The sequence below is a fragment of the Trichosurus vulpecula genome, chromosome 2, assembly GCF_011100635.1.
Source record: "Trichosurus vulpecula isolate mTriVul1 chromosome 2, mTriVul1.pri, whole genome shotgun sequence".
NCBI lineage: Eukaryota > Metazoa > Chordata > Mammalia > Diprotodontia > Phalangeridae > Trichosurus > Trichosurus vulpecula.
This window is the reverse complement of record NC_050574.1, coordinates 191,672,978-191,694,628: the sequence shown is the minus strand read 5'-3', so window position 1 is coordinate 191,694,628 and position 21,651 is coordinate 191,672,978. Positions and strand designations below refer to the sequence as shown.

Here is a 21,651-nt window from a genome sequence, read left to right as displayed (position 1 = left end):
ATGGGACCTCAGACACTTGACAGACACACTTACTAGCTATGTGACCTTGGGCAAGTCACTTAACCCCAATTGCCCTGCCTTCCCCCCTCCAAAAAAAAAAAAAAAAAAAAAACAAATCTGAAAACCACAGCACAGAACCTATCAAAACCCTCACTGCCCATTGTTATTCTCTGTAATCTTTCCTTAGCCAGTTGTGTCCATTTTCCCTTTGCTCAAAGATGTAGGTTTTGGTTTTTGGTTTTTAGTTAGTCACATCTGACTCTTCATGACTCCATCTGGGGTTTTCTTGGCAAAGGTACTGGAGTGGTTTTACATTTCCTTCCCCAGCTCATTTTACAAATGAGGAAACTGAGGCAAACAGGGTGAAGTGATTTGCCCAGGGTCACACAGCCAGTAAGTGTCTGAGTTTGGATTTAAATTAAACTCAAGTTCTCCTGACTCCAGGGCCATCATTCTATTCACCTAGCTGCCCCAGACAGGATAAAAGGAAAGAGTAGAGAAAGAAACAAAGGGCTCCTGGTCTAGGCTTTATTCATGACTGTTTTACCTTCAAATGGCCCTTCTGCTCTCGTCTTGGGCCTTTCCCTTCCTTATGACCATAACAGATTCTAACTCCCTGACCTCTGCCTCGATCTCTGGGCAACTCTGTAAACCATTAATGTTCCAATGGGAGGTCTGTGTCAAACCCCAATATCTGCAGTTCTCCTGCTTGACCAACCATGCTCCACTATGGCCAGTGGCCCAGAATGACAGGACCCAAGTTAGGGATAAAGCATAGAAAAAGAAAGCACCATGATCTGTTTCTCCAGCCCACCTTTTGAGGAGTCTCCTTCTGCTCGGACGTTAATAAAGAACAGCATCGGTCTACTCAATATGGTTTCCCGGTAATCTTTGTAATCACAATAGTTGGTCAGTTCCACATACCTATTTTTTTAAAAAAGAAAAGGCAGAAGTGATTTGTAATGAAACACTTCTTGTCATCTGACATTGAACGGAAGGCAAGGATGAGTAGCTTACCCTAACTTGAAAGTGCTGAAAATAAGACAGAAAATTTAATTAGGGAAAAGAAACTTTTCCTTTTGCCTCTTTCACCCCTGGAAAAAAAAAAGCAAAAATGGAAGAATTTACTGTTATTACTAATAAAGGTGTCACAGTCTAAGAAGTGGAAATATTGCTCAAGGATTTTAAAAGTTCATTGAATTCTGGAATTTTAGAGCTGGAAGGGACCTTGCTGTTTTCGTCTTTCTTTGTATCCCCAAAGCTGGCACATAGAAATGGCTTAGTTAATGCTTGTTTAATGACTGACTGACTGACTGACTAACCTCCAAGATCATCTTGTCCACTACTGGGCTCCTCCTACCCACTATCAGAATCTTTCTACGATATCCCCTACATGTAGTCCTCTAGACTCAGAAAGAGGGGAAAAAAAACAGCCATTTAATTTCCAGCCAGCTCTAATTTTTAGAATATTCTTCCTGATACTGGGGTCATGTAACTGTATCTCTGTAACTTCCACCAATTAGTGCTCCACTCAGCTGCCAAAGTGATGAGGGTAAGGTTCAGGTCTGACCATGTCACCCCACCTACTCAATAAACTCATGTGGCTCACTATTTCTTTCAGGATCAAATATAAAAAGCCCCTGTCTAGCTTTTAAAGCCCTTCAGAACTTGGTTCCTTCCTACTTTTCTGGTCTTTTTGCACATAACTCCCTCCCATGTACTCTAATAACCCAGCAGTTATCTCCTTGTTCCTCAAATAGGATACTCCAACTCTCTGGAGGGCCATCTCCATACCTGGCCACTCTGAAGCCCCATGGCTCTGGAGGAGAAAGTGAGGCTGGTGACTTTGCACAGCCCTTAAATGCAATTCACCCAAATTCACAACATGACCTTCCTGATGTCATGGTCCTCCTCAAGAACAAGGACAAACAACAACTCCCCACACCTTTTGACCTCTCCCTCCCCACTTGGAAAGGGTAATGTCTTCCCTCTCCACCACACCTCCTAGCTTTCCTGGCTTTCTTTAAGACAGATGAAATCCCACCTCTATAAGAGGCCTTTCTTGGTATGATCCCTCCCCTCTTACCTTCTTTTTGAGATTATCTCCCATTTACACTGTATATCCTGCATGTACAGTTGTTTGCTTGTTGTCTCCCCCACCCCAACCCCATTTAAAATGTAAGCACCTTGAGGGTAGGGACTAAGTTTTTGCCTTTCTTTGTATTCCCCAGGACTTAGCACAGTGCCTGACACATAGTAAGCACTGAATAAATGCTTGTGGACTGACTTGACCCTCTAAGTCTCTGCCAGTGATGGGGAATCTTCAGGCCTCAGGCCACATGAGGATTTTCATGTCCCTCAGGGTGAAGCATACTTACCTAAAAAAACACAAACTGGGTGGCGGTGACTACAGATCTACAGCTGAGTAAAATGGTTGTGATTTTTCCGGGATTTTGAGTAATAACCCCTTTTTACTTTCCTTGACCTCCACTAGAAGGCTTGTAATACAATTACACCCAGTTCAATGAATACCGTTTGCACTCAGTTCTACTGTTTAAACTGAGCATTATGCAATGTGAGGGTCCTGCTGTGAATCAACATTTTGACATATGACTAGAAGACATTTGCTTAGAGGAACACAGTGCTGGAGCCAAATACCAAGATCTCTGCTTTAAAACAAGAAAATTCATTTTTGTTGTTTAGTTGTTTTTCAATCATTTCTGCCTCTTTGTGACCCCATTTGAAGTTTTCTTGGCAAAGATAATGGAATGGTTTGCCATTTCCTTCTCTAGCTCATTTTACAGATGAGGAAACTGAGGCAAATGGAGTTAAGTGACTTCCCCAGAGTCACACAGCTAAGTAAGCATTTGAACCAGCTTTGACATAAAAGTACCTATGAATCCACCTACCTAGAGGAAGAACACTGAGATGTGAGCTCTGGAGGAGGAAAGGCTGGGGGGATGGGTCTGCCATGTATCTAGGCTCACCTCCTATGGCATCATAAAGATTCACACAAGCAGGTCTGCTGTGCTTGCTCTAGTACCTAGGAAAGTATATACTAGAGTATGCTTCTTAAACTGCGGGTCACAAACCCATATGGGGTCAAAAAAAATTTGGCAATAGTAAAAGGTTTCTGAACACACGACAACCAAAAATTAATTAAAAATCAAACACATTATGAATCCTAGGTGTTTCTGAAAGCCCTTGCACGAAATTTCCCGCAGCCTTGGTTCTGAACACAAAGCATATGCACTTTGCACTGTGTGTGAACACCAGTGAACGCTTCTTAAATGTGAAAAGGAGTCCTGAGCAGAAAAAGTTTAAGAAGCCCTGGACTAGAGTACAGCAAGCAAGAATAGGGGAATCTACAGAAGCAAATTTTATCTAAAATAAGTAAAGCTTGCCTGCCATGCCATTCCAGAAAAAAAAAGAGTGTTTGGGAAAAGCTGGGGCACTTAGGCAACCCAGTGGATAAAGTGCTAGGCCTGGAGTCAGGAAGACTCATTATCTTCTTGAGTTCAAATCTGAACTCAGACACTTCCTAGCTGTGTGACCCTGGGCAAGTTACTTGCCCCTGTTTGCCTCAGTTTCCTCATCTGTAAAATGAGCTGGAGAAGGAAATGGCAAAGCACTCCAGTATCTCTGCCAAGAAAACCCTAATTGGCATCACAAAGAGTCAGGCATGATTGAAATGACAACAGTGACAAAGGCTGGTGGGCAACTGAACATTTCTGTTATCCAGTTTATAGGCACACGAACAGCCTTGATTACCACCAACACTTTCATCCTTGGATAGATCCGTGATCTCCTCAACCCATCCAAGCTATTTATCCTGTGGCACTCTTGTCCACAACCTCCCATAAAACAATAACTTTGCTAACCAAACCCCACAGAAACTCTTCAGGCCATCTGCTGAAGTCCGCGGGCCCTTCCTCTCCCACTCTGCCCTGCATCCTATGGGTTTCAGTATTGCTACTCAGAGGCTTCCCTTCCAACTGGATCAGTTCTGTTTCAACAGAACAAACTGTCCTCCTCCATCCTGATACTTCTGTCATGTTTGCATGGAACCAATGAATGATGTTAAACAGGGTGTACCTGCATTTGCGATAGCTTTTCTGTCATCCTTAAATTAGTTAACCATGCCATTTGTCTTCATTCAACAAAACCGTATTGTACCATTTCTGAAATATACATTAACTCATTATTTCTTCAACTCCTCAGATCAAAACATGCTTCCCTGACCAAATCCCTCCCCAGCCCTGGGCTACATGTCTGTTTTCCCATACTGTAATTTAAATACCTTGAAGATACAGATTATCTCTCATTTTATATTTGTACTCTCAACTCTTAGACATAGCACTTATTAAAGGCTTATTCATTCATTCATTCATTCATTAATCCAAGTCATTGATTAAAAACATTGAACAGGGCAGGGCCAAGAATGGACTGCTTATATAATAATAGCTATCATTTATATTGCTTTAAGGTTTGCAAAGCACTTTATATACATCATCTCATTTGATGCTCACAACAAACCAGTAAGGTAGGGTGCTATTATTACCAACATTTTTACATATGTGGCAACTAAGGCTGAGAGAGGCTAAGTGACTTGCCCAGAGTCACACAGCTAGTGAGGGATATAGGAATCACACTCGAGTCTTCCTGACTCCCAAGTTCTTCTTTCTATCTACTACACCACCTGGCTCCCTCCGTAGTCTGTATAAAATTCTATAGCTTTTATTCTGGACATGATTCCCTAAATAAGCCACATCTACATGGAACCAAACAGACTGTTCCCCTACACATTCATGGGCATGGTTGGCCAACATGCATCCCAGCCCACTGAGGGGGCTCCCCATATGGCTGATCCAACTGTGGTGCATATGGCTACACGGATCAGGCTGGTTATGGCCAACAACACTGACTCTCCTTGGCCGTGATGCAGCCAGTTTGCTCCTCACATGTAAACATGGGCAGAGAAAGCTTGGAATGATCTGTCTCTTGTTGGCTGCCTTTATAGGGTTTGACGTGAAAATCATAGCCTTCGGCTCTTCTTTGAAGAGATGTTATGGGGAGCCTGTAGTTCATAGGTCACACAGCTCTCAGAGACTGCTATGAGACAGTCTATGGGTCAATCAATGGAGCTAAGAAAAATCAGCCCACAGGTCCAAACAAGGTTACCCCTGCTACCATGTTTTCCCTTTTGGTTTAAAAATATCCCTTTCTTTCATCACAATTCTATTCCATTAATATGTTTTTCTTGATTTTCTTAATGTTTGGTATACATTTAAACTTGACCCTTAGCTATCCTTAAACATCCCCTGACTTCTACTCTATCAGACCTTTGAAATAAAAGAGATCTCTAACTTATGAAGCTCCCAAAAGTCTATTTGTAAATTGGTTTGTTGAAACTTAGAATGCGTTTTTCCCAACTTCATGCATAAATGGTTGGATCCTCAGGCCTCATGAACCCATGATATACTTTAAGAACCTGATACTGTATATATGGAGTATTTTCCCCCCACCTGTAATTTTCACTATTGCTTCTGCCTAACTGTGGGGACTCAGAAAAGGAGGACCCCCTGTAATGAAAACACAGCTTAGAAGAAAAAGATAAAATTGAACCTACTCTGCTGAATAAAACATAAATCTCAATGAAGAAAATATCAGAAGCTAGGAGAATATCCATTTCCCTGTAGTATTTTATGGAATGCTTCTTAATCAGAATTTATTTTAATGTATACCAAGATATGCCCCCCTAGATTTGGGGGCTCAATTCAATGGAAAATGGAATTTCATATCTTTTCTGGCATGGCTGAGAGGGAATGAAGTATTGTCATTAATCAAATAGTCTAGTTAATAGAGAGTATTTTTCAAAGACTCCAAATACAAATGATCTTCCTTTGATGATTCAGAAAACATTTCAGGGTCTTTCAGGGCCTTAGTGAAAATATCATTGTTATTGGGTGTATTAACAGAAAATTCTAATTAATAGAACCCTGGATCACAGTTTACTCAAAGTAGCTTGTATAACCCCTACTAAACAGACGCCCCACCTAAATATCAATCAAATTCAACAAAAATCTCTTTAGTACAAAGGTTTCTGAGCCCTACACAATGGCACAATTTTCAGCACAATAAAATGGCAGTGAAACAAAAGGATGTGAGTTGGCCCTTAGAGTTCAGTTTCATGAAATTTGACCTTTAAGAAAAAAGTCATTAATGAAGACCAGAAGAACAAAGAGGTAAATCCTGTAGCAATCTAGGCTTCCTGCATTTATATGCTTTAGGTTATTTTAGATGTGAATTGATTGACTACATTATGAACTAATTCTTTAATCTTTAATCAGTGAATATTTCTGAATTAAGAATGCAAATATTGCTTCCATGTATTTAATATTTATTATATTTGCTGAAGCTATCATTAGCGATCAAAGCAAAGAGCTAAAGATAAGAAGGATCCATTAAAATGTCTCTCCTTAAGTGGCTTTTAACTTGGTCCAAAAGTACTTCTGGGCTGTAATTTTCTATGCTTGGCTTAAGTCCAAAGACAACAACAAGAAACATTTAGTAAATACCTACTATGTGCTGCTCATTACGTTAGGCACTAGTTTCCTCATCTGTAAAATGAGCTAGAAAAGGAAATGGCAAACCACTCCAGTATCTTTGCCAAGAAAACCACAAAGGGGATCACAGAGAGTCCCACATAATTGAAATGACTGAACAATAACAAAAAAGATTCTATAATGTATTTCTCTCTCTTAAATTTCAGAGAAAAATCCATATTTTTATTAAAATCTGACTTCAGTGAATCTGTGATTTCATTAATGGAGGTAATAATATTCAATGGTACAGATTATAACCAATCAATCAACAAGGTAGTTTATTAAGAACTTACAATATCAGGTACTTGTGTTAGGCACTGGAGATGCAAAGAAAAAGCAAAAATAGTCTGTCCTCAAGAAGCTTACATTCTAATGGAAGAGAATAACAAGTCCATAAATAAGCAAATAAAAGACACAGAGTAGATGGCAGGTAACTTTAGAGGAGAAAGTAGTAGTAGCCTGAGGGCCCAGAAAAGTCCTGCAATAGAAGCCTTGAGGGAAGTCAAGATTTCTAAGACAGGTGAGGAAGGAAAGAAATCCAGGTATGGGTGCTAGCCAATTTGAAGGCATAAAGACAAGGAAATGGGACATCATCAGAGAGGATTAGCAAGCCGGCCAATCTGACTGGATCACAGAGTGGAGGGAAATAATGTGTTAAAATACTAGAAAGATAGGAAGGATGCAGATTGTAAAGAGCTTTAAATGCCAAATAGAGAAATTTATATCTGATCCTGAAAGTAAAAGGTGCTTTTGGAGTTCATGGAATAGAGGGCATGATCAGAACTGTATTTTAGGAAAATCATTCTGAGGATGAACTGAAGTAAGCAGAAACTTGAGACAGAAAGTCCAACTAGAAGGCCTTGGTTCAGGTGAGAGGGCCTGATCTAAGTTAGTGACTATGTGAGTGGAGAAAAGGAGAGAAATGTGCAAAATGTCCTAGAGTTAGAAATTTCTAGGTTTGGCAAATGATGGATATATGGGGCGAGTGAAAAGTTGAGGATGACATCTAGGTTGTGATGCTGAGTGATTGGAAAGATGGTGGTGCCCTCAACAGTAATAGGGATTTTTGAAGAGGAAAAAGACAAGGAGTTCTGTTTTAAACTGTTGAGTTTGAGGTGCCTATGGGATATCAAGTTCTAAGCCATCAATAAGGACCTACAAATGCAGGACTGATACTCAGGAGAAAAATTAGGGCTGGATAGACAAATCTAGGAATTGTCATCATAGAGATAATAATTGAACCCATGGAAGCTGATGAGGTAACCAAGTGAGCAAGTATGCAGGGTGGGGGAACCTGCGGCCTTGAGGCCACATATGACCATCTAGGTCCTAGGGTATGGCCCTTTGATTGAGTCCAAGTTTTACAGAACAAATCCTTTTATTAAGGATTCGTGCTGTTTGGATTCAGTCAAAGGGTTGCACTTGAGAACCTAGAGGGCCACATGTGGCCTTGAGGCCGCAAGTTCCCCACCCTGATATAGAGAGATGAGGGCCTAGGAGAGAGACTAAGGGAGCAGCCACAGTTTCTAGATGTAATATGAAGATCCAGAGAAGGAACAGTCAGAGAGATGGGAGAATTAAGAGAGAAGAGAGTCATGAAAAATTAGAGAGGAGAAAAAATTCATGAGAAGGTGGTCAGTACTATCAACTGCTATAGAGTTAGAGAAACATGAAGATTGAGAAAAGGCCATTAGATATGGAAATTAAGAGATTGTTGGTCACTTGGGAGAGGGCAGTTTCAGTTGAATGATGAGATCAGAAGCCAAATTTCAGGGCAGTTTAGAAGCAAGGAAATTGGGGCAGGGAGAATAGACCATTTTTCCAAGGAATTTAGCAGAGAAGGGGAGGAGAAAAGGGACGGTCAGATCAAGTGAGGTTTTTTGGTTTGGGTTTTTGGGTTTTTGTAAGAACAAGGGCAACATGGGCATGTTTTAAGGCAGCAGGAAAGGAACAAGTAAATAAGTAGAGACCGAAGATAAGATAAAATACAGGAATTATAGTGCAGGCATTTTGTTAAAGAAAATGGGAAGGGATGAGATCAAGGGTGGGTATGAGTTGGCCTTGGCAAGCAGGAAGGACACCTCATCAGTACAGACTAGCATGAAGGAGGATACAGTGGGAAGTCAGAGGACATGAAGTGAGGAGGAGGGAAGAAAATGGAGCTCTTGGCAAATGGCTTCAATTTCTCCTGTGGAGTACGAGGTGATGAAGTCAGCAAATATGGCTGGGGGAGGGGAGCCATGGGAGGTTGGAGGAAAGAAGAGAAGCTTTGGAACAAGGGCTGTAGTGAGTAGGATAGAGAATCTGGAAAGATCAGTCGACAATATGAAGGATATGACTAACCAGTGCATAGCAGAGGTGGAGTGACGGAGTCAATCATAGGACTCAAGTAGACTGAGTAATTGGAAAGTAAGAGTATCTGAGGGAGCATCAACATGTATGTTGAATGGCTAATGTGGACATATGTTTTGCATGATTTCCTATGTATATAATGGGTATAAATTGCTTGCCTTCTCAAATAGGTGGGGAAAGGACTGGAGGAAGAGAGATAACTTGAAACATAAAATAAAAAACAGAGATGCTAAAAGACAAAAATTATAAAGAAAAAATATGTATGCTAATGTCCCCTAAAATAAAGGGAGGAGTTGGGATGAAGAGGAAGACTGAGCCAGACATTGGATTCATTGAATGAGGAAGGACAGTGTCCTGAAGGTTGGTAGATAACAGCTACCAGAATCAGAATTAGGTGATACATTTGGTTGGAATGAACCTCCGAAAAGGAAATCAGTGAAAGAAGAGATCTGTGGAAGTGGCAATGGGGAGCAAGAATTATTCCAATTCCCCTATCATGACCAGTGAGTGGGCAGGGGGTGGAGCGTAGGATTGAAAGTGGAGCGGGTCCTGGAAAAGGGGGTACCCAGAGACGGACTATCATTCTAGGCACTCAATGAGTGCCAGAAGATGGAAGGAGCAAGAGAGGAATAATGTAAGATAACAGGAAATTTGTGAATTATGGAACACAGTAAAAGGGGTAAGAAGATCTGGAATAGGACACAGAGGGGGAGTGGAACATGGAGGTAGGTGGGAATAAGGTAATATAGATGTATAGTGGGCTGAGGAGGGGAGCTGTTCAATAGGCAGGGATCAAGTATCGCAGAGATAGGGAGCGGCCAAAAAATGGAAACTATCGGGGAATGAGTCTAGGCAAGCTGGAGTCTAGAAGCAGCTGGGTAGCACAATGGATAGACCACTGGGCCTGAAGTCATGAAGATCCAAGTTCAAATCCCACTTACTAGCTGTTTGGCCCTGAGAAAGTCACTTCACCTCTGCTTACCTCAATTTCCTCAGCCATAAAATGGGGATTATAATAGCATTGCCTACCTCGAAGGGTTGTTGTGAGGATCAGATGAGATAATATTTGTAAAACACTTACCACGGTGCACACAACAGGCACTTAATAAATGCTTGTTTTCTTCCTTCCCGGGCAGAGTAACAGTGAGGTCTGCTGAAGAAGGCAGGTTCAAGATTGACCCTTCAGGTTACACCTTCCCATCCCATGTAAGTCTCATGAATATCCTCTCATAAATCTTCCACAGATACGCTACATCTCCTGACAGCATGTGGACATCAACGGACCACACAGGCTTTCAGTCAGCTCTCTCTTGCTCCTGCTATGACACACTCAAGCTCTTGCCCAACCACACAGCTCTCTGGCGTCCTTCTCTGGAGCAAGTACTTGTTAGCAATATGTGGCAACCTCCTAATGCCCAACATGTGTCTCTCCATTGCCCTTTGGGTAACCTACAATATAAACACTGTAGGGATTGTGAGATTACATGACTCGCATTGTTGGAAGAGTATCAATGATCCGAATGAAGGACCTTGCTTCAGGGAGTAGCTTGGGGTCATTGAAAAATACTGTACAATCTCTCAAAGGCTAGCCTGCCCACAAACAAAGACCAATTCCACTCTGGGCCCAGTCCCCTGTCTTTCTAAGGTATCTGTTCAAGATTTACCAAGAGAACAATGCCATGACAGGTTGTCACTCCAAATGTGTATCTTATTTGAAACAATACGTATTCTTTTTGGGTATATGTGTTGCTGGAGCACATAGAACCATAGGTTTTCTTCATCCACTTGTTTTTTCCTATGTGGATAGTGTGACAAGAGAATAGCTGTCTGTGGCTCTGGCCTCTTGCTGCATAATAATAAGAGAAGGACTGTGATGGGAAGGAAATTCTGGCTCTGACCTCTTGCCATCGTTATAAGAACAGAACATTGCTGCAGTGTCTATTTTGAGCTTCCAGACATTGCTCCTAGAAGCTCAAAGGCCACATTGCCAGCAAAATCAAGGCTGGGAAAGAAACTATAGCTCCTGTTTTGACCAGTTGGTGGATGTCCTTATCTACCCTCCCCCTTTACTTGTTTCCAGACATATATGCTCTTATCTTCCCATCTTGCTTTCTATAAAATTCTATTTTTTATGCTGCTTACGTATTCCCGTTCTATATTAAGGTTGCAGAAGTTGATGCTCTAGGCTCTCTGACATTTTTACAGATGAGCCTGCACTCTTAGCATAAATGAAATCTGCAAATAACTAGCTCTGTGTTGATTTAGTGATTGGCAGCAATGCCTAATCAATAGATCCCTCAGATAATTTTTATCACAATAGTTAGGTCAAAGTCCTTTGAGTGAATTTTAAAATCTGCACCTGGTAAAAAGTAATGCAAACAGGGCTGACTAATTCAATCCTGCTCTCTCAATCTTTGTACTCAGTGAGTGCCACCACTACAGAGCATATATCATGTACAACCAAGTGGACAAGTTGCTAGGAATGCTAAAATGAAACAAGCCCCAGTTCCTCCCTGCCTTCAAGGAGCTAAGTAAGTACACAAGTTTCACTCCTTCAGACATCAACTATCTTCCAAAGAAGTACTCAGCCCTAACCTTTTTGCTAGTAATAATACGTTCCATTGAACAAAAATATGCCTGTGCTTTGGGGGGGCTCTGGATAAAATATGCCAGTGACTTATAGCCTGTGGTAAGGTAACATCTGGAGGATGAGATGGTGGGAGTACCCCCCCCACACTTCTATCAGTTCATGCTTCATCTTGTCATAGTTACAAGAAAACACCTGGGCAAGACAGTGATTAAAAGATACAGATGAATTAAACAGGAGAGCCTCGTTATAATTCCAACAAATGAGGAATACTTAATGAGGTCACCTTCTCAAGGCTGTGTCTTTCAGGATCTGTGACATCTCCAAGACAATCTAGAGGAATAAAAACTACTGTGTATACCACATGACCCTGAGAAGTTAAGAATCATAGCTCATACTTATACAAAACTTGGAGATTTGCAAAGTATTTTACGTATATCGTCTCACATTCATTCTGTAGGGGAGCCCCTATTAATGTCCCCATTTTACAGATAAAGAAACTAAGGCCTGAGTAATTTACCCAGGTTCACACAGCTAGTGTTGGAAGCAGAACTCACACCTGGATCTTTCTGGCTCCAAGTCCAATATTCTATCCATAACATCATAGAAATAAGCTACCAAAAGGGAATGATTGGGGCAGCTAGGTGGTGCAGTGAGTAGAGCATCAGCTCTAGAGTCAGGAGGACCTGGATTCAAAACTGGCCTCAGACATTTGACACATTTACTAGCTGTGTGACCTTGGGCAAGACTTAAACCTCAATTGCCCTGCCTTCCCCCCTCCAAAAAGGGGGGGGGGGATGATTATGTTCATGCAACTTATTTAGGTTCTTCTAAAATTATAATGACTGAAATAATAATGAACAATATTACTAACTCACATTTCTCTGTCAGACCATAACCTCCTACCACTTCATCCTTCCCTGTGCCTCACTTCTCCTCGACCTATTTCTAATCCCGACCATGACCACCAGTCCCTCCATACCTCCTTTCTGCTTTCTGGGACCATCACTTCTGTTCTGGCTTCATTTTCCTCTCCTGATAATCTTGAGCCCACAGTTCAGCTATACACTGTTCTCTATTCTCAAACCCCTTGCCCCATCGGGCTATCAGCACTCATTCCTTACTAAACCCCAACACCCAATTAGTCCTGCCATCTCCCTTCTTGTTTTCACTCGCATGTCATTGAACTAGAGGAAGTCTCACAACCCTGGTGACTAGGGACCTTACAAAGTCATGGTATCCAGTCTCAACTAAGTCCCCCGCTGCACCAAGGCAATTCTTTTATTCTTTGCTAATGGACTGCCCTATTGTCCTATTATAGCAACCATTCCTGAGGACTCTGACTCTGGAGGGAAAGGACCTAACCAGGCTCAAATCCTGCTTCTGACATCTATTACCTGTATGACCCTCAGCTTAACATGCCCACACCTCAGTTTCCCCATCTGTAAGATGAGGTGGCTGAACCATATGGCTGCTAGGGTGCCTTACAGTTCTAAATCCATGATGATATGTTCTATATTCCAGTCCCCCACAACATCATTCTCCTCCCTCCTTGCAAAGGACCTTGTCTCATACTTTTCTGAGAAAACCGACACCATTCACCATGAATTCCCTCATCTCTTCTAGTCTATATCTCAGAAGTTTAATAATATGCTCCATCCTCTCCTCCTATGCTCTAGTCTCTGATGAAAAGGTGGCCCATTTTCTCATCAAGATCAACCCTTCTACCTAGGTCCTTGATCCCATTAGCCTCCTATCTCTTCTGGCAGCTTACCCCCACCCCCTTTTATTTTTCAATCTCTCCCTATCACTTCCTTCAGTGCTGTTTACAAGTCTCCCCTAGCCTTTAAAAACAAAACAAAGTGGGGGAAAAAAACAACTCTCACTCTACCCAACTATCCTCTCAAGATATTGTGCCTCTGCTCTCTTCCTTTTCATAGCCAAATCCCTAGAAAAAGCTATCTACATGCATTTCTTCCACTTCCTTTCTTCTCATTTACTTTTTAGTCCCTTGCATTCTGGATTCTGTCATCACCACTCAACTGAAACCAATCTCTCCAAAGTTATCAATGATCTCTTAATTGTCAAAAATCCTCTTCTTACTTATCTTCCTGTAGACCTCTCTATAACCTCTGACACTGTTGATTAGACTCTTCTCCCCGGGATCACATGACACTGATGTCTCCTGATTTTCCTATCTGTTTGGCCACTCATCAGGAGCTCTTTTGCTAGATCAGTATCCAGGTCCTGTTCCCAAAACGTGGGCTACCCCAGGAATATATCCTGGATCCTCTTCCACCTTCCCTCCTGACAACCTCATTAGTTTCCATGAGTTCAATTGCCACCTCTAGCACATGTGTATCTCTATCCCTAAGTCCTTTCTGAGCTCCAGTTTTGTGTCTCTAACTGCCAGTTAGACATTTTCAAATGTATGCCCCGTAGACATATTAAAATCGATGCACCCAAGTGAAGGGGGCAGAACCAGGAGAACCTTACTCACAATAACTGCAATGTACAACAATCAACCAAGAATGACTTAGCTATTCTAAGCAATCCAAGACAATTCCAAAGGACTTATGCTGAAAAATACTATACATCTCCAGAGAAAGAACTGATGGAGTCTGAATGGTCATTGAAGCACACTTTTTTTAAACTTTCTTTACTTTTCTTGTTTTTTTTTTTAGTCTGTACTTTCTTTTACAAAATGGCTAATATGTTTTGCATGACTGCACATGTGTAAACTCTATCAAATTGCTTACCTGCTCAAGGAGGAGGAGAGGAAGAGAAAGGAGGGAGAGAATTTGAAGCTTAATTTTTTTTTAAATTTTTTAAAATTTACATGTAATTGAGAAAAAATAAAATGGGAGAAAAAAATCAATGTACCCCAAATAGAACTCATTCTCTTTCCTATTAAACTTTCTCTTCCTACTTTCCTGTATCTTTTGAAGATACCACCATTTTTTCAATCACAGGTTTACAGATTTGAAGTTATCCTTCCCCTTTATTCAATCATTGTAGGGTCTTATCAATTCTACTTCCACAACATCACTCCTGCCTATCCCCTTTTCTCCACCCAGTAATCATCAGGAACAGTTTTCATACCTAAAGGTCTTCACCGATGGTTTGAGCCATTATCACACCCATTCATTTATCCTCTTCCTCTTCTTTCCCTTCCCATTCATCCTCCCCTTCCTCTTCTTCCTCCTCTTCCACTAAATGCTGATCAGCACCTGCTCTGCACTTTACAGTCTAAGGGCAGGGGTTTTTAACCTTGTTTATGTCATGGGCCCCTTTGGCAGCATGGCAAAACTTATAGACCCCTTCTCCAAACCATGTTTTTAAAGCATAAAATGAAATGAGGTTACAAAGGAAACCAGTTATAAAAAAGAGGAGAGGGAGGAGGAAGGGGGAGGAAGAAGAGGACTAAGGGAAGGAGGAGGAGCAGGAGAGGAAGGAAGAGGAGAAGGAGGAGAAGGAGGAAGAGGGAGGAGGAGGACAGGGAGGAGGAAGAACATATTTTGTGCTTTGTTTATAGATGGATATTGATGTTCCTGAGATAGTAAGAACATTTTGGGAAAACAAGAACTTACCAGAAGTGAGACAAAATAACAAATATGGGGGAGAGAGACTTATTTTAAAAGATTATAATCGTAGGTTCTTCGGAGAGAACCACGCATAGCTCTTTCCAGGTACCTATCACCACAATATCCCAAAGAGATAAGTTGGCAATTAGAAAAAAATGTTCATGTGTCAGAAAACATTTATCTAGTGAGAAGAGCCAACACAATCATTCATTTCTATCTGTAAGAGTGACTCATGTTAGTGGTAGGCAGTCACTCCCTCTAAGGTCATAGAGGGGGCTAGCCAAAGTTTATGCGCATGCTGGGTCTGTTCTAGACACTTATTTCTTATGAAAGCAACGTCACTATTTCCAATCCAGAATTCCAACATAGCCCATTTTCATTGCATGGAGGCAAAGCAACTTAGCACCCCCTTCATCTTACTCTTGAATTTTCTTTCTTAGTAGTTCATGCTTAGGATGCTCTCCTCCTCCCAGCTCACCAAGCACCCTCTCTTCCATCGTTTAGAACTTCAATATCCTTCCTTTTCAATACATATTAGTATCCTAAGTGGAAGAAGGCTGGGTGTTTGCACAGTGTCTTCTCCCTCCCTCTCATACCTGGAATGCTCTTCCTTTTGAACTCTTCCTCCAAGAGTCCCTACCCCTCCTCCCCTTTCAAGGTCCAGCTCTACTCCCATTTCCTAGGAGAGAACTTTCCTGATTCCCCCAGATGTTGGTTTCTTCTCTCCTCCCCACCCCAAGTTATTCTGTATGCATTTTATATTTATTCTGTTTACATTTTGCATTTACTTGTCTGTGTTCATGTAATTTCCTTCAATAGAACATAAGTCCTTTCAGGACAGGGACTAATTCCTTTTTATCTTTGTCCCCTCCATTTCTGGCACGTAGCAGGTACTCAATAAATGACTTAAATTGGAATGAGTTTCTTCCACCACTCTATTCTGACATACTAATCAAGCAATTTGGTCTTCATTCCACAGTTCACTAACCATACCTACTGCTATTGTTTTTAATAGAAGTAGGGATTGAACCTTGGATTTCATTAGCTCCCACCCTCCCCTTGAAGAAACCCCTCTACCAATGCTGTTCTGCAGCTTCTCAACAACTCAGAGAATTCCCTAGAACAGAGAGATTAAGTGACTTACCCAGGATCACACAGCTAGTATTTGTCAGAGGCAAGGACTAAAATGGAGCTTTCTGTCTTAGAGAAGAGCTCTCGCATTTTCCGGATCATAATAAATCATTTCATTCATTGAGCACTAGTCAGTAATCTGTCCACCTGGTCCATTGCCGGTCCTTGGATGTTGGTTTAAATTGTAAATCTCCAGGGAGCTGACAATGTTTGAGTTTACTATGTACGGCATATGCACTTCAGAGTGGAACCAAAATTCCACTCCTGTATGCTACCTGTGAAAGCTCTGGTTTGCAGATTCAGAATTGATCTCTTCTCCCCTCTGGCCAAATCCTGGGCAGTTTTGATTTCTGTAGTGCTCCCCGGGCCTAAGCAGAGGATAGGCATTTTTCAGCTGCCTATACTTCCCCCAAAGGAATTCACTCCTTTTGATTCCAGCAATCCCAGTTAAAGATCCAGTCCCAAGAAGTCTATTTGTTCAGCGATTTGGACCAGGAAGACCCCTGTGCAGGGTCACATACCCACCCAATTTTCCAAACCACAGAATTAGTGCCTTCCCAAGGGACTTCGACCTGCACCTGCAAAGATGCAATGCAAAATACAGGAACTGTTATTGGGAGGAAGAAGATGCACAGCCGCAGCTGGGTAAAGCAAGAAATCGTGAAGTTTAGAAGCTGCGAGTGGAGGAGCTTGGGGGGGGGGGGCTGGCTCAGCCTCGATAGCCGAGAAGAGAGAAGAGAGAAGTGAGGGTAGGTTCCTTTGGAAACCAGGGGAGTTCAGGGTTCTGGGGAGGCAGAGATGGGTTGCAGGCATCGAGACTCGGTTACCCACCTCTTTAAGTAGTTGCTGACTCTGTAGAGCTGCCGGTCCAGGCGCACGAAGCCATCGCAGAAGACGTTGAAGCCCCCACGTGGGGCCTCCTGAGGCCTAGGCCCCAGGACCAGGAGCTGGTCTCCCAGCAGCTGGAAGAAGCCCGGCTGCATGTGCAGCAGCTGCTGCAGGGGCAGCAGGGCCAGCTCGCAGTCACAGGTCCACAGGCTCCGCAGCTCCCCCGAGGAGATGGAGGTCAGGCTGGGCCGGGCTGGCTGGGGGCCCTCCTCGACCCCGCTCCAGTCGGCCGGCTGCACACATCCTGCCACAGCCATTGCTCGCTTTTCACCCGGAGCCCCTCGGTGTACCTAAAAGAGCCCTAACCAAGCTCGAGCCCTGCAGCAGACCCAAAGCCCCTGTGGGAATTAACTTCTAGCCAGTTCACCCTTTGCTCTCTAGTTCCCACCCTGTCTCCCCTCTCCCCTTTCTTTCTGCCCCTGATATTAAGTGGACGAGCTCTCAATTCCTGGAGTCTTGGCCTTGGGGTAGTAATCTGTCTCCTCTAGTTCTTTGGTGATCTGCTTAGCCTCTCCTGGGCTGTCACTCTCTACTGCTGAGATACTGCCTGCCTCCACCTCCTCACACTGGCTCTCACCTCGCAAAGCAACGGCCCAGTTAGAAGGGAAAAAAAAGGAGCGCGGGGCTTAACGATGTCCTTTTATCCCTGCTAAGCTCGGCCCCCTTGCCCCTGCCCAGCCCACAGGCAGGACCCTAAATGTTGTGATTCCAAGTTATCATGGTCTTATGACTTGGCACAAGCTGACCTCGCATACGTGCTCTCAGCCGAGGGTTATTCATCTAGCTCTGTCCGCAGCTTAGCATCCCTAGACTTTAGGGCCCCACCCTTGGCTTCAGGAGACTAAGCCTCCCCCGAGTCCAATGCACTAGAGCTCAAGCATCTGGACGTCGGCAGGCCGGGAGGAGGCAGAGTCCTTCCAGCTGGCCTGAGCCCAAGAAACCACGCCCCCACAATGATGATTGGTGTAATGCTGACCACTACTTGCTCCTTTTCCCACTTCCCTCCGCAAACTTCTCACCCCATTGCTCATTTACTTCATTCAGTCCCAACCAGATTTCTGCCTTTTCTCCTTGCTGGGAGCCAAGCCTGTTCGATTCTGGCCGAAAAGTTTGTTTTCCACTCGCTCCTCCTTTTCTCCTGGGCCCTGGTTTCATGTTCACACCCTGACCCAGATTCAGTTCTCATGTGGGCAACTTTTTTCCACTGAAACAAATAACGGGCTTTCACACATACAAGTCACCCTCTCCTTCATTCAATAAACACAGAGCTCTGTACTGAGCTCTGGGGACACAAAGAAAGACAAATAGGAAACAGTCCCTGCCCTCAAGGAGCTTATATTCTATTGGGGAAAACAACGTGTACGCCTAAAATCAAACACAAAGTGGATATAAAGTATCTGCACTGGCATGGGGGAAGGGGCGGGTATGAGGATCGGTATAAACCACTTCTAGAAAGGGCATTTGAGTCGAACTTGAAGGAAAAGTGGAGTCGAAAGAGTTGTAGAAGACATGCATTCTTAGGCATCCAAAAGAGATGGGAAATGGAATGCGCTGAGTAGACCAGTCTGGCTGAAGTGTAGATAACATGAAAGAGACTAATTCCCAACCCTTTACTCTTCTTAAGCCCCTCACTAGAAATTTTGCTGATATGGAAGTAATTCAACAAATATTTGTTAAATTGCTAGGCATTGGGGAAGATCGATCAATCAAAAAGTTATTTACAAAGCACTTACAGGCAGGCGCTGCGCTAATTAGTCACTGAAATGAAAAGATCCCTGCCCTCGAGGAACTTATATTCTACCAGGGGAGACAACATGAACAACGTAATATAGAGCTCCATATCTGATCTCAATTAGTATATAATCTATTAATGGTGATAAGACATGCACTCATATCGATATAATACAAAATAAAATGAGTCAGGTACAAAACAGTAGTGTAAAGTTCTATGAGATCAGATGAGGAAAGGGATCTTTTCTTGGGGGCTCCTTTGCTTGACTGCAAATCATTCTTTATAATGCAGAAGGAAAACTCTAAAATTATCCTCTTAAAATTTGCAGAGGATCATAGATTTAGAACGGGAAGGACCCCTGTTAAGCCTCCTCCTTTTTATGGGTGAGGAAATTGAAGCCCAGAGGGATTCTTCAATTTGGCCAAGGTAACATAAATAGGTAGTGGCAGAACCAGGATTCCAACTCAGTTCTGACTTCAAATGCAGTGTTCTTTCTAAGGCTCCAGGTTCATTATTATGGGGGATGGCAATAGTAAATCTAGTTCTAAGAGCACATGTCCCTCTCCTCCTCAATGTTACATCTTCCTACACAGTGATTAAGACCAGCTGCAACTTCCTTGCAATGAATAATAACTGCCCTGCAGCTGGACATTAACATGCTCATTAATATGGACTGGGACTGGGACAGGGACTAGGACTGGGAATTCATTGGTATAGGGAACTTTCTGGTGAGCAAACCCCTTCTGCCAATGGGTCAGCACTTTTTCAGCCACTTGAAGTCTTGGGGAGTTGACTAGATCACTGAGAGTTTAAGTAACTTGCCCAGGGTCAGTATATATCAGAGGCAGGGATTTAACCCTTAAACATACTCACTGCAATAATTCATTAAGTATAGAAAAAGGCAGAATGTAATAAACTAAGCCATCCAGCTGCCTTCTGGATGTTTGACTTGTAAGCTTCTGCAATCCCCTGAAATTCAAGGTAACTGAACTACATTCATCAGCTTTGGGTCTGGCCCTTCATTCAGTTCTGTACCCATCTCACTCCATTATCATTCAGTCCACACTTCTAAATCTTAACCACAAGGATATAGTAAGACTTTTTTTTTTCAAATGCTTTGCTGTGATCCAGACATACTCTGTCTGCGGCATCCAGCTCATCTACCAATTTAGAAACCCTGTCAAAAAAAGAAAATGAGGTTAGTCTGGCATGACTCCAATGATGGATTCATCCTGGCTTGTTGAGATTCCCAAAACTTTAATAATGCATTCTAGACTCTGGCCAGGAATCAACATTATGCTCACCAACCTCCAGGGTGAAAAATACCCTTTCATTACTTTTTTGAAAATTTGACCTTTCAGAAGACCTGACATCTGAAAAAACAGAGTTCTTTGATCTTGGTGTGGACAGGTCTTTAGGACAAGGCAGTGGTTCAGGAAGAGTGTTCTCTCCACCTGGAAAGCATTTTATTTGCCCTCCAACTGTTTGCTCATCTTTACTCCCTGCCTTCCACCTATTGCTGTTGCTCCCAGGAACAGAAGTCCAATCTTGGGCTGTCATTGTTGCTGGAAAGGACATGACACTCTGCTCCTCTACAACTCCACTCAGAGTGTCTGTGACTCCCCAGACCCAAATTCTCTTCCCTGGCTCCTACTCCTCTCTCTGTTCTACATACTCCTGTGGAATTACAAAAAACTTCCTGGGGGCAAATGTTGAGTTAATTCTGTGTTTGTGTCTCCAGCGCCTAGCACAAATACTTGCTTGCTTAATAAGTGCTTATTTGTCAATTCACTCATTCTCAGGGAAACAGCACAGAGGGAAACAGCCATAGCTGATCTTATCATCATGACCCCTCCCCGAGTTACAAATGTGCCAACTCCCTAGTGGTAAACATCCTGGTTTGAAACATATACAATGCCTGGGGGTACACACTCCACACTTTCTCTAATGCCCATTCCTCATGAAAGGCAACCAGGAAAGGATAAAAACCACTGAAATCAGCAGTCTTTGCTGCTTAGTCACACCTACAACCTCATTTGGCCTCTGCCCCTACTGATTCTCAATCAACACATCAACAAGCATTTATTAAATGCTTACAATGTGCCAGGCACTGTGCTAAACACTGGGAATACAAATTATGAGCAAAAGGAAAGAAAATCCCAGCTCTCAAGAAGCTTCCATTCTAATGGAGGAAGTCAATAAAGGGACTTTGAAAGGGAGAACAGAGAAGGAATCTGGACGACTTAATGGAGAATCAGTAGTGGAGCCCATAGAGAAATGAAAGAGTAACCAGGCTAGCCTGGCCTTTCCCCCTAGAATGGAGGTTCCAGGAGGAACTGATCAATCAGAGGAATGGACCACAGGGGCAGAGTGATCTTCCAAGGTTATCTTCCAAATACAATCTCCCCACTTGCCTCTGTCTCCAAGTTGACATATAAGTCAATTTTATCAGACATACCAGCTCAGTTCTTTTGGTTGGCTTCCCTTAAGCAAACTGGCTGACTGCTGCCCTATGAGAAGCAGCAATGCAATTGTCCCCCAACCCAATGCCATGCAAAGAGTCCTAGAAAGCTACAACACACACACACACACACACACACACACACACACACACACACATGCTCGTGCATGTACCTCTTTCTCCCACTACATTGACTGTGACTCCTGCCCTGCCCTCCATGATTTTTCACGGGATAACAGAGCAGCTCAGCACTCCCATCTGCTATATCCACCAGTGATTTTAGTATCTTCAGAGGGAGGACATGTGAGCCT

At 42.8% G+C, this 21,651-nt stretch overlaps 1 protein-coding gene across 1 annotated transcript in view; it reads right to left on the bottom strand.

Moving 5' to 3' along the window:
- The window catches only part of MEDAG (mesenteric estrogen dependent adipogenesis), a 28,609-nt gene extending 11,205 nt beyond the window's left edge, over positions 1–17,404 (bottom strand). Inside the window, exons 1-2 of the mRNA XM_036746231.1 lie at positions 17,091–17,404; positions 815–924 (exon numbers count right to left, since the gene is read on the bottom strand). Of these exons, the coding sequence (XP_036602126.1) occupies positions 815–924; positions 17,091–17,404 (424 nt within the window). The remainder of the gene's footprint in view (positions 1–814; positions 925–17,090) is intronic.
- Positions 17,405–21,651: the final 4,247 nt, after the last annotated feature.